We start from the raw sequence: 12062 nt of genomic DNA, 5'->3' as shown, positions 1-12062 counted from the left end.
GAGTACCACCTGACCTTCCTACACCTCTACATCCTAAAGCCAGAACTAGTAAGTATATATGAAGCTGCAACTATGCCACAAAAGCAGAAGAAAAGGAAGGCTCAATCTCTGATCTAGACAAAGCCACATGACTGACAAGCTCCAGATACATAATGAGGATTCCAGGCCATGTTCATCTAACAGCATCCTAACCCAACCCCTACGCAACAACCTCATTTGAAATTTAAGAGGATGTTCTAAAGCACCTATTGATGCCAAATAAAAAGCTGCTACTTGGTCAACAGCAGGCTTGTTGACAAGCTCTTGAGTTTGCCTCTGGTGGGTTCTCTGTATCACAGATGCCCTTTCTAGAACAAGGGTGCTGAGCACCTAGCCCTTTAGATGTTGGATTACAACTCCCTTTATCCCTTGCTGGCTGGGACTGGTGGAGGCTGCAGTCCAGCAACATCTGGAGGCCTGCAGGTTGTTCATTCCTCTTTTAACAGTTACACTTCTGACAACAATGACTTATACCTAAGCCAAAAATACCCCTATGTGACCACTGCACCCTTCACCGATAATGCAAAATCTTAAAGGCAGCAAAGCAGCAGACATGCTACACACACCAGGCACACATGTATATGGGAGGTTTCCATCAGGCTCCGGCTAAGCGCTTGCATCAAGGAGATGACACTGCCCTCCCCAGGATTTCAGAAAAATAGCACCCTTTTTGCCTTACCTTGTTACCATCAGTTCCTGGTGGGCCGGATGGGCCACGGCTTCCAATGGAGCCTACAGGACCTACAGCACCACTTTGACCTGGAAGACCACGCTCACCCTGGAGGAAGCAGATGGGCAAGAAGTTAATTGGAATCTGAAGGCCTTGAATTTTGATAGCAAGCTTAGCATTTAGCACTGAAGCCTGGAAGATGTTAGTGGTACCACTATTTTTTGCTTCTTCGCTCATACATAGCTGATGAATGGGATCTAGGCTTAAGGGCAGGCCTTGCTCTTCTGCAGGAGTCCTGCATCTAAACAAGAACTCAGAGTGCTGCTCTCTAGATGCAGACGCATTATTGACAGCCCAGTTCCAACGACACCGGGACAGAAGGAAGTCCCATTGGTTTCCATGGGACTTACTTCTGAGCCAGAGGGAGACTATCCCTTTACTTGGCTTTATCTCTTGGTCCAGAATTCAGTTCCTCCCTGTCAATATAAGGACATCAACTTGCAACTCTGCATATCCTATGCAGTTTATGTATGCATGCTATATTCATGCAATATTTTACAATTTGATAATGCGCTATGCATGCCATACATGCATATATAAATTATACTGGACACCGAACACATTAACAACACTTAACAGATGCAGCATTAACCGTATTATCTCATTATGTGTGTTGCTGTCCTCTGTAAAAATCTTCAGAAGGTGAAAATGTGGTTTAGTGTATTGTAGGCGGAAGACTGGAAACGGCAGCCTTTCCCCTTGGGAAATCTTCCACAATGGAGATGAGGCATAGGAACCCAAGAAGCTGCCTTATGCAGCGTTAAGCCATTTATCTCAGCAGTGTCTACTCCGACTGGGAGCAAACCTCCAGGGTTTCAGACAGGGGTCTTCCCCAGCCCTATGTGGGATTGCACCTATGAAATTCTGCATGCAGAGCATGTGTGTTACCACTGAGCTGTGGTCCTTTCTCCCAAACAGAAACCCACCCCAATAGCAGTGGTTATTCAAGGGTATTCTGAACGAATCTTTATTAGTTCAAAGGCAGGTATTGCAGACTTTAGGAACAAAGCAAAGCACAGTGAAAAACAAACTTACTCTTGGACCAGCAGGACCAGCAGGACCGAAATCACCATGAAGACCCTATGCACAAAAGAGAGAAAGAGAGAGACAGGTTACGCTTAACTTTGAACGTGTTTTCCTTACTGTCATTTTAAGAATTATTATAGCTACCGACTGAGGTTATTTCAATCCAGTGAGATAAAAAAGGAGATGCACATTCTGATCTCAAAACTGTGGTGCAGCAGAACGTAGGGCTCAAGCCACAAGAGAGAATTTGACTCTGTTGTTGTGTTCCTTCTCGTTCTCTCTCGCAGGCTGGCAGACAACCTCACAGGGTTGTTGTGAGGATGAGGAAGAGACCAGCCATGCACACCACCATTGGAGTAATGGCGGGATAAAAAACCCGACCGATGATCAATAAAGATGACATATATTTTAAATCTGTGTGTATTCACAGGAAGAGGGGGAGGGAACCTACCAGTTAACTGATTAAGTGGCCATATTTCTAAGGGTAATATATATATATTTTTAACAAGAGTGGTTTCCATGCTGCTGCGCACTGTGTTATCCATATCCACAAGCCAAAAACAAAGGAGCCAAGAATGTCCAGTTGGCTTGAGCAACACAGGGCAGGTACACTGAATCAAATTAACTTCCCCCTTGGTTTGAGAGGGGAATGTCAGACAAACCATGCCGAAATATTCCTACAGTGTGCTGTAAGCACTGACCATGCTGCCTTAGGGTTACATCAGGGAGAATGTAAAGGGCCATTGCTAGATCCACAGAACAGGCACTGCTATGGAGCTTGTCCCTACAGAGACACAAGGGAGCCAGAGACATTCCCTCATGCCTCTTTAGAGGAAGTATGCCAACCTGCTTTTCTCCTGGTCACAATGGACACCTGCGTATGACAGATGGACAGCAGGATTTCTCTCACTGCAGTTAGACAGGCACAGACTTTCTCTCTGTTACCCTAACAAGATTTGGGGCACCGCATTTGTGTGGTTCAGAAAAAAAACACATCTTATCCATAAATGTATTGTGTTCAATTACCCTTTCGCCTGGTTTGCCAGCTTCACCAACTGGGCCTGAGGGACCTGGAAGACCCTAAAATGAAAAGAAACAGATGGTAATAATCAACAACCCACAATCGTTTTGTGTATTATGAAAAGTTACAGGTGAGCCTGTGCAAAAGTATTAGTAAACACAGTCTAAAATGTGAGGGCTCTTATGTCTCACAGGCTTCGTTCAAGACACAGGAACACAGGACGCTGACTTCCTGTCAGAGTGTTGGTCTTTTTAGCTCAGTATTGTCCACATTTATACTGGCAGAAGCTCTCCCAGGTTTCAGGCAGGGGACATTCCCAGTCCCATCTGCAGATGCTGGGGACTGAACACAGGATATTCTGTATAGGCAACTCCCCGTTTATGAGGGGAGTTATGTTGCGAGGCACCCGTGTGTTTAAGTAAAAGCGCATGTGTTGGGAGCACAGTTGAAAAAGCCTGCAAACACCCTCCAAACCTCCTTGCTCAAACTAACTCTCCACACGCCTCAAAGGTCCTGCGGTTGCACTTGCAAAGGCTTGTGGGATTGCCAGTTGCTGTTTTTACACCATTTTGCCATTTCCACACTCTTTCAGGACCGTTTTTGCCCCTTTGTGTCCCACTTCTGGGCTCCTGTGCACAGTCACGCATGCCTTGAACACACATAAATGGGGAGTTGCCTGTACAAAATCCACATGGACTGAAACGTCTGTGGATTACTATTGCTGTTCTCTGCCCAAACCAACTTATTATCGTAATTTGAGTGGCAAGCCTCAGATCTTAAAACAGCTCTTCCCTTCACTGAAGTGCATTATACAGATTTTCAGGATGACTCCCTTATATGAAAACTAAGCCATGTGCAAGACAACTCCTTGCAAGACCACATTAAAAGATTCTTAAGAAATATGTGGCTTAAATCAATTCAAATTATCTACCACTCCTGTTTTCGTACATTAAACACATTTATACTCTGTGCCTTGTGCACTATATAATCCAAAACATACTGAAATGCTTCTGATCATTTGTTCTTAGCACAGTTTCCAACAGCAAACAGTGCAAAATCTGTGTTAACATTAGCTAGTAAGAAAGACCATAGTTGTTTAAGGAGAGCAAGGGATGCAAATGTTGGCCTCTGATCCTGACCAGGACACCAAGGGCCACTGAGAGGCTGCCTCCCAGGAGCATCACTGTAATGGGGAGTGCAACATAACCCCACCTATCAGCCACTGAAGGAGCAGCTGCTCCAATCCTTGCTTTCCTCATCCCTTCCCATTCCTTTTTCCTTTTCTGCTGTGTTTATTAGATTGCGAACTTGTGCACAGAGACCCTCTTATGTTTTAATGTGTGTACAGTGCTTAAAATGTTTCAGGCACTTGTTAAATAATAATATTTATCATCATCCTCACCACCACCACTTACTTGGAAGCCAGGAGCACCAGCTGGGCCAGTTTCACCTTTAGCACCAGGGTTGCCCTAGAGGAATTAAAAGACAGAATAAAAATAAGTATCCAATGCCTTTGGAGTGGAAGCATGGCTAGACAGCTCCCCCCCCCCGACTTTTTTTTCTGTATTAAAATCAAGGAAGTTCAATGGCCACAATGAAATAGGCAACTGTCCCCCTGCAAAGCTACGCAAAGAAAGGCACATGGAGATCAGTGCCCTCCATTGAAGTTAATGGGCAGACACAGGTAGTGGAGCTCTGTGTTTGTGTCAAAGGTTAACAATGATGATCATGTACTTACAACAACACCAATTGGACCTTGAGCACCGTTATTTCCCTCGGGACCAGGAGCACCCTACAATAACAGAGGGATGAGTTATGTAAGATATGGACAATATACACCGTGTTTGTTATTTTCCGAAAAATACTGACTATTTAATGGATGAGGTGTTCCCTCCATGAGATGTAATCCAATGACTTTGAACATTGGTACCATGTAGAAGCTAAGTTATGGCACGTGTACACATACACATACACAGGCACACAAACACATTCCTTGCTTGCACACATGGTAGAGTTGCTCCACAAAACAAACAGCTGTTTCATTTGCATTAAAAATAGAAGATAATAGACAGGTAGACAGGTAGTATAGCCCTCCCTTAGAGGTTGGCAATTCCTGTACAGATCCTGCTCCATTAACTAAGGCATGTTCATTGGGACATAAGATAGCTGCACATACCCGTTGGCCAGCAACACCAACATGGCCTCTGTCACCAGGTTTGCCAGGCTCACCCTACGGCAGAAAGAAAAGAAAATGAAAACAAGATTAGAACAAACATCAACTACGCTCAAGTTCCTTTATTTGGGCTGATGCACCTCCTTTATTTCCGAAAACCCACTTGTGCTCTCTGAGACTGGAGTCACTGCCGGGGGGGGGGGGGCACCATAAATGGATACCTGTTGAGGTCCCTACCCAGGCCAATGAGAACTAAACTTGCTGCCCCTCCTACTTATAGTTCCCACCTGTTTGCTCACAAATCCCCTGTCCCAGAGGGAACAGGCAAATATCTAGTGATGGCAGAAGCACGAGAAGAAGCAGTTCTCTCCCCAGGAAGCCAGCAGGCCCTCCACTAAGGGCATTGTGCCTAAGAACCTTCCCCCCCCCCCCCGACCCCAAACCTGGGCAGGGCATTGATATGGACTGTAACCTTACACTAGCACTGTAGTGCCATCACTCTGGTATTTGTTGCTGGGATACCAGAAAGATTAACATGAGGACACGAAGTTGGCGTTGCAGACAATTTCTCATGCTACCAGGCTGTTATATGGTGGTCCCCCCCAAGCTCCATTGCACTTACATTGGGACCTTTAGGTCCTGGGAATCCAATGATGCCAGGTTCACCTCTTGGACCAGCGGGACCAGTTGGGCCAGGTCTACCATCAGCACCAGCCAGACCCTAGAGGAGGGAAACAAACCACATTGATTTTATCCTAGGTATATTGCTTGACCTCCACTGAGAGCTGCACACTTCCAATGAAGACATTATATCTATATTGCATATCAATACATTACATATCACTATCATGATGCTGTAGACTATATTATACCTATGCTATAGATGCTATATTACATATCAATATCACGATGCAACCTAGCCTCTAGACTCACCCTCTTTTTCTTCCCAGATCTACAACAGGCTTCCTCAGCCTGATGTTATTGGGTTCCCAACTCCCAAGACCATTGGCCATGTTGGCTGTGGATGATGGGAGTTGTAGTCCAACAACATCTGGAAGACACCTGACCTGGTTGAGGAAAGCCGGAAAGGGGGAAGTTCTGCTGCAGGCCTGTGTTCAGAGGCCCGTCTGGAAGCTTCTGTGAAACCATTTTAATAAACCAGCACCTGAGACAAGGTTCAACAGACACCGCAGTGATGATTTCCTAAACTGGCCTGTACTTGGGCCTGGGATGGCAGAACGGCTTTGAACACGGGAATGTCCCAGGCTCAGACTCTGGGCTCACCAATGATCTCTTGAGAAAATTGCTCAGGGACTTGCAGGATGCTGATGACAGTGCACCTGGGAGAGGGGACCAGTGAACTGTACCAGCCAGGAGGCAACAGTCGGAGGCAGGGGATGCTTCAGAGCGGGAGGGTGGAGCACAGGATGGGTTGGAAGAAGCAAAGGAAGAGGCAGGTTGGGCAAGTGAGGGGCTGTGTGTGCTGCCCCACCCTCTCTTGCACCACTGCCTCCCAGAACCAGGAGGGGATTGAAGAGGGAAGATCAGAGGCAACTTCTAGGCAGATGTAGTCTCAGGCTGTGTAGACGCAGCCCGTCGGTGGAAGGCAAATAAACTGGTAGAGAGGGTGTGCCCCCTTGTTGCTGCAACTGCTCCATAGATCACAGACCAGGAAATAGTTGCCTGGACCCTAGACTGGTGTGTGTGGGTATCTGGAACGATAGAAACTAAGTGTCCACTTTTGACAATATTGTGTTAGCGATCTACTATGTGCATTCCTTTGCCTAGGGAGCGCCGTGACACCAGGCTAAACAGGATAAAAATAGAACACAGCTGTGGACATTACTTTTTAAAAAATGATATATTTGTAGGGTAAAGTGTGGGCTACTTACAGGAAGGCCTTCTTTGCCAGCAGGGCCTGGGCTTCCAGATTGACCAGGGAGACCCTAAAAAGCACAGACGTTTCATCTTAGTATCATCTTTGAGGCTTATTTCAAACAGGAATGTAAGAATTCCTCCTCCCTCCCTCTTTCAGACACCCACCACTTAAATATATGCGCAAATATAGTATAAAGGCTTGTTGCTATTAGGGATAGAGGAGACTTTGGTCTGGCCTGCATTTTAAAGTGAATGGGCCTCATTTTCAACCCAGCAACGTGGATCAGATTGTAATTATCTTCCAATTTAGCGCTTCTCCAAATTTTGCCTTTTTGGCTCAAAAAACGTATTGAAATGCTTGTTTTAGGATAAAATGTGCCCTGCCAGGTTCACCTCGTGGACCAGCTGGACTTTTAAAACAGCTTAATGGAGAAATGGGCTGGAATTGATTTATCAATGAACACGACAGAAATTGATGCAGCCTGGAAGTAGTAACAAGCGATTGACAGATCAGTCTATCTACCAATTAAATTCATGTTTACTGGGAAACGTCCATATTGAACTCATTGGGATTTCCTCCCAAATCACAGTGCAATCCTACACATGTTTAGTAAGCAGGTATGTATAGGGCTGCACACTACCCAAGCTCATTGTGCTTAACCACAGGTAAGTTAGGATATGGGTGCAACCCAAATATCCACTGCAGCCTTAGTCTCATATCTGTATAATGGGAATACAAATAATCTCACAACATGGTCGTGAGAGTTGAATATAGTGATGAATATAAAGTTCTCATAACCAAACATTACTAACCATCACCATAAATCATACTGCATTTTTTAAATGGACCATTTTTTAAATGCAAGCACTACTGGAGGCGGAAGGGAAACCCTCTGTTTATTTGAATGCTGCTGCCTTGCAACGTCACACGCTCCTCATCCTCGCCCTTGATACTTACTCTTGCACCCATGAGACCAGGTTCACCGGGGCGTCCAGAATCACCATTGGGACCTTTAGCACCAGCAGCACCAGTAGCACCACGATTACCAACAGCTCCCTACACAGGAGAAATGAACCCACAACCAGCTCCAATGAGAGGGAGCAACAACGGCAAGAAGAACATCTTTTCAAAAGAAACAAAAGCAGCAGCAGAAGGAGAAGGTAGCTTACCATCACACCAGCTCTGCCATCAGCTCCAGGGAGACCACGAGATCCAGGAACACCCTATGAAGGAAAAGAAGACACAAATATCTGGTCAGAAAAGAAGAGAGAGTTTTAGCCAACAGGCAAAGGCAAGGCTTGCTACAGCTAAGGATTTACAAAGGAATGCTTGGCATTTGTGATGGGATTGGGGCCTCCTGAGAAAGCGACTTTTCCTTTGCTTAATAAAAATAGTTGAACTGGGCACACATGCACCCAATGGCTGGAGTGAAGCCAAAATGGGATGGTATCTCAGGGCCTTTGTTGCCTTTATGTCCCCTTCCCCCTGTTCCATGTGCTGAAACTGACCAGACCAGAAGCCGAGTTTTATTTCAACCCTGGCAATGAGACACCAAGCTCCACAACACCTGAAGGCATCAGGGTATATTCTGTTTGGCACTCGCAGCTCTGTCCACCAACACCTGAGTGGCGCTCCTCACCCCCCAGCACCCGCTGCGTAAGGTGACTGCCTCACCCTCCCCAATGATAGGGCCGGTCCACGAGAGGGATTCCAGTGCTCTTTAGAGGTTGCTGTAGAGCCCAATAAAGAGAATGGCAAGCAGGTACCATTTCAAGAAAGCCAATATAGCTCTGGGAACCAGCAGGGTTGAATTTATAGTGGCAAATGAAAACTGATAAAGCAGACCAGGTGCAAAACAACCTGGGACAGCCTTGTGGATATTATGAGGCTACCTTCACTACCTGACATTATCCTGCAATGACCATAATGTGTGTTGCTGGGAACAGTATCAAAGCGCTGTCATCAGTGAGCATGTAGACTGTGAAAATGAGCTAACTGCCAAGGCCTTCAGGACTTTTACAATGCACTGCAACCCAGGCCCACAGGACAAAAGGAATGGTTTATCCCAATGGGGGGAAATCATGACCAATTCACCCATTCGATTTATCCACTAGAGGAAGCATTCCTGCTAAGTGATCTCTTATGCCTCTACATCTGTGGAAAAATAATTTGTGAACATGTGCATGCAAATTGCTTCTTCTTCCAGTGCTAGATCTGGAGATTGGCAATATGCAGCTTTGGCAAGGAACAGTTTTTCCTGTAAAACACAGTTTGTTTCCACCGCTATGCAGGCACAGAGATCACACACGGGACTGATCCAATGGCTAGAAAATACAGTGTGCAGCAAAGCTGTCACTGTCGCAAGAGCTGGTTCTAGATCTCTGCCAGATTCTGAGCCCAGCCCCCAAAGGAACAACTGAACAAAGTTTCAGCAAAATTCAGCGTGTCATGAGAAGCGCTGATTATCTTGCAAAAATTAGCCCTACTGTGTCCCCAATGCACCAAGTTCTAAAGAAGCAAAAAGCCCATTGACACAATTTTAATTGAACAATCATATATTCTCAATTCATTGTTCATTATCCTCATTTACTACTGCTGCTGCTGCTGCTACTACACGTTGGCAGCTAGTGATTTATTTATTTTTACAAAATCCACAATTAGTTTGAAAATATTCCAGGACGTTGGATATCTAGCTGAGATGCCGCAGCTGAACTCTTGCTTAAGGCTAAAAGAATGGCCTTTGTCAGAGCAGGCCCTCTGGTAGCCCAGCACTGACTACAACATTGGAGAGAGACTGGGGTCTCAGGTAGTGCCTTCTCCTAGCCTAGCTACTTGGAATACTTTAACTGGAACCCTAGGTCCTCTACAGACCCAGAATGTGCTGCCTCCATCAAGCCATGGCCCACCTATGTATGCACATACATTGTCTGGTATAGACAAGAATGCCCCTCCAAGCACAGGTAGGTGTGGTCATGTTAATCCCACAGGAATTTAGGAAGCCACCCTAAATACCAGGTCAAACTATTTGTCTGCCTGGCCCAGTTCTATCTGCTCTGACCAGCAACAGCAGCTCTCTAGGATCTCAAGCAGTGGAAGGTCTTCCACCTGTTACCTGATCCTTTCACTGGAGATGTCCTGGATGGAGAATGGGGCCTTCTGCATGAAGAATTAACATGTATATTCAGCCTAGTACCAATTATACTGGTAGAGCATGAGACTCTTGATCTCAGAGCTGTGGGTTCAAGCCCCACGCTGGGCAAAATATTCCTGCATGGCAGTGGACGTCCCTTCCAACTCCGTGTTCTACCACTGTGGATTTCCCTGGTGTTTTCTATTGTGTTGGGTTTTTGTTTCCTTTTGTAGCACACTTACTCTTAAACCTGCAGATCCAGGTGCCCCAGTCGAGCCAGGCTCGCCGTTGGAACCCCTCTTGCCTTCTTCACCACTTGGTCCAGCAGGGCCAGCAGGGCCGGAAGCACCCTGTCGGGTAGGAAAGAGAGCAAAACAAGCCACCATTTTGAGAAACAGGCTGCATGATGGGGGGGGGGGCACAGAACCAACAGTGATTTCCACCACATAGATAGCAGTGCTTCATGCAGTAAAGATACTCACAGGCTCTCCCTTGTTACCGGTCTCTCCCTTGGATCCAGCGGGGCCGGGTTCACCCTGGAGTCAAACAGAACAAAGAGATCCCAACAGTGAACACTATGAATTTACACACACCTTTGTTTTTCTTCTTCTGAACATCTGGGCTGCAAAGTTATCCAAGCAACTAAGAACTACAGCAAAATGGCCTAGCAGCAGCATCTCACGCAACGATACTCCCCAAACAAGTCTGTACATGCCCACTCAAGAGTTGGTTCCTACTTAAATCACTGGGTCCCCCCCCCCCCACATCTTACAGGTAACCGGATATAGGATTGCAGCTTCAGTCATCCAAATTGGGCTGTTCCTAGCCCAGATTTGTGCTTGAATTATTGGGGTGGGGTGGGGTAGATGAAACCATATGCCTCACTCCCCAATGATCCCATTACCCTGTAGCCTTACAAACAGTAGCTGGCACAGAATGTAAGAGGATCAGGCCTGTCTCCCTTGCCCTGCTCCTGGTCATCTGAGCACTGGCTTGGATGGTGTGTTTATTGAAGAAAGGGAATCATCAATGCAGTACAATAGGGGAATAAGTTGTGCCCAGTTCTATGTTAATATGCAGTTACTAATTCACATCTGACTTAAGTCATGGACTAACTTCGTGGCTCCAGTATTCTCCCCAATACTGGTCTCCCTTACAGAGCTGCTGTAAGGATTGCCACTGTAAGAACAATTCTTTCATTGGCAAAGTTGACATAAAAGAGAGAATCTGTAGCAGTGACTGTCGTTGGCATTAGACATTAACAGCTTGGTGCAAAACTGCACTAGACCAAAGGAAGGCAAAATAACCCCAGACAGTTTACATTATCAGACACTGCTTCACACTTGGTTGGATATTAACCATGTAGCAATGGTGCCAAATGTTCTAGCACGGGCAATGGGCAACTATGTGCCAGCCAGGGCGGCCTAAAGTCAGAGCAAGCCCAGATGCTGGCAGGCAAGACCAGCATCCTAAGTACGAAGGCAACTCAGACACTAAAATGATGCCCTTCTGGCCTTTGTGGAAGCCACATATCCCCCCTGGGGACTGTGGAATTGGAGGGAAGCATCCACTGGCCTCTGCCACTGGACAAGAGACCAAGGATCACTGGGGAGGCTGCACTGCCTGCCCCCGTCTCCCAGGAAGAAAATCATGGCTATGAGAAGACCTACCTGGCTTATCGGCCAGATAAGGAGCAGCTTCAGGGGGTGGTTTGTTCCCTCCCTCCAGTTCCTGGGGCTGGAGAGCAGAGGAACAAAGGCTGCTGGGTTGTGCATGTGTGTATTAGTGTGCAGCTGCATGATGGGTGATTTGGGAGATACCTGCCGTTTGTAAGCTGCTTTGATCATCACTTGACTGAAAGGCAGGCCATGCAGGACCCATAAATTGCAAAAAGGAGGCATATACGGTAGATAGCATCACTTACAGCAAGTCCTCTAGCTCCAGCAGCACCAGCGGAGCCAGCAGCGCCAATCATACCACGCGGACCAGGCAGGCCAGGAGCACCAGCTGGACCGGGAAGACCCTGCCCAGAAAGGAGAGAGGAGGAGGAGAACACATGTCAGA

At 46.5% G+C, this 12062-nt stretch overlaps 1 protein-coding gene across 1 annotated transcript in view; it reads right to left on the bottom strand.

The window, feature by feature from the left end:
* Nucleotides 1–12062, bottom strand: part of COL1A2 (collagen type I alpha 2 chain) — a 60743-nt gene that overhangs the window by 25718 nt on the left and 22963 nt on the right. Inside the window, exons 17-29 of the mRNA XM_028750451.2 lie at nucleotides 11923–12021; nucleotides 10481–10534; nucleotides 10241–10348; nucleotides 8038–8091; nucleotides 7826–7924; nucleotides 6882–6935; nucleotides 5612–5710; nucleotides 4993–5046; nucleotides 4555–4608; nucleotides 4232–4285; nucleotides 2822–2875; nucleotides 1805–1849; nucleotides 719–817 (exon numbers count right to left, since the gene is read on the bottom strand). Of these exons, the coding sequence (XP_028606284.2) occupies nucleotides 719–817; nucleotides 1805–1849; nucleotides 2822–2875; nucleotides 4232–4285; nucleotides 4555–4608; nucleotides 4993–5046; nucleotides 5612–5710; nucleotides 6882–6935; nucleotides 7826–7924; nucleotides 8038–8091; nucleotides 10241–10348; nucleotides 10481–10534; nucleotides 11923–12021 (927 nt within the window). The remainder of the gene's footprint in view (nucleotides 1–718; nucleotides 818–1804; nucleotides 1850–2821; nucleotides 2876–4231; nucleotides 4286–4554; nucleotides 4609–4992; nucleotides 5047–5611; nucleotides 5711–6881; nucleotides 6936–7825; nucleotides 7925–8037; nucleotides 8092–10240; nucleotides 10349–10480; nucleotides 10535–11922; nucleotides 12022–12062) is intronic.

Source organism: Podarcis muralis, chromosome 12, assembly GCF_964188315.1.
Source record: "Podarcis muralis chromosome 12, rPodMur119.hap1.1, whole genome shotgun sequence".
Lineage (NCBI taxonomy): Eukaryota > Metazoa > Chordata > Lepidosauria > Squamata > Lacertidae > Podarcis > Podarcis muralis.
Note: the sequence above shows the minus strand (reverse complement) of the source record. Positions and strands in the feature narration are given on the sequence as shown.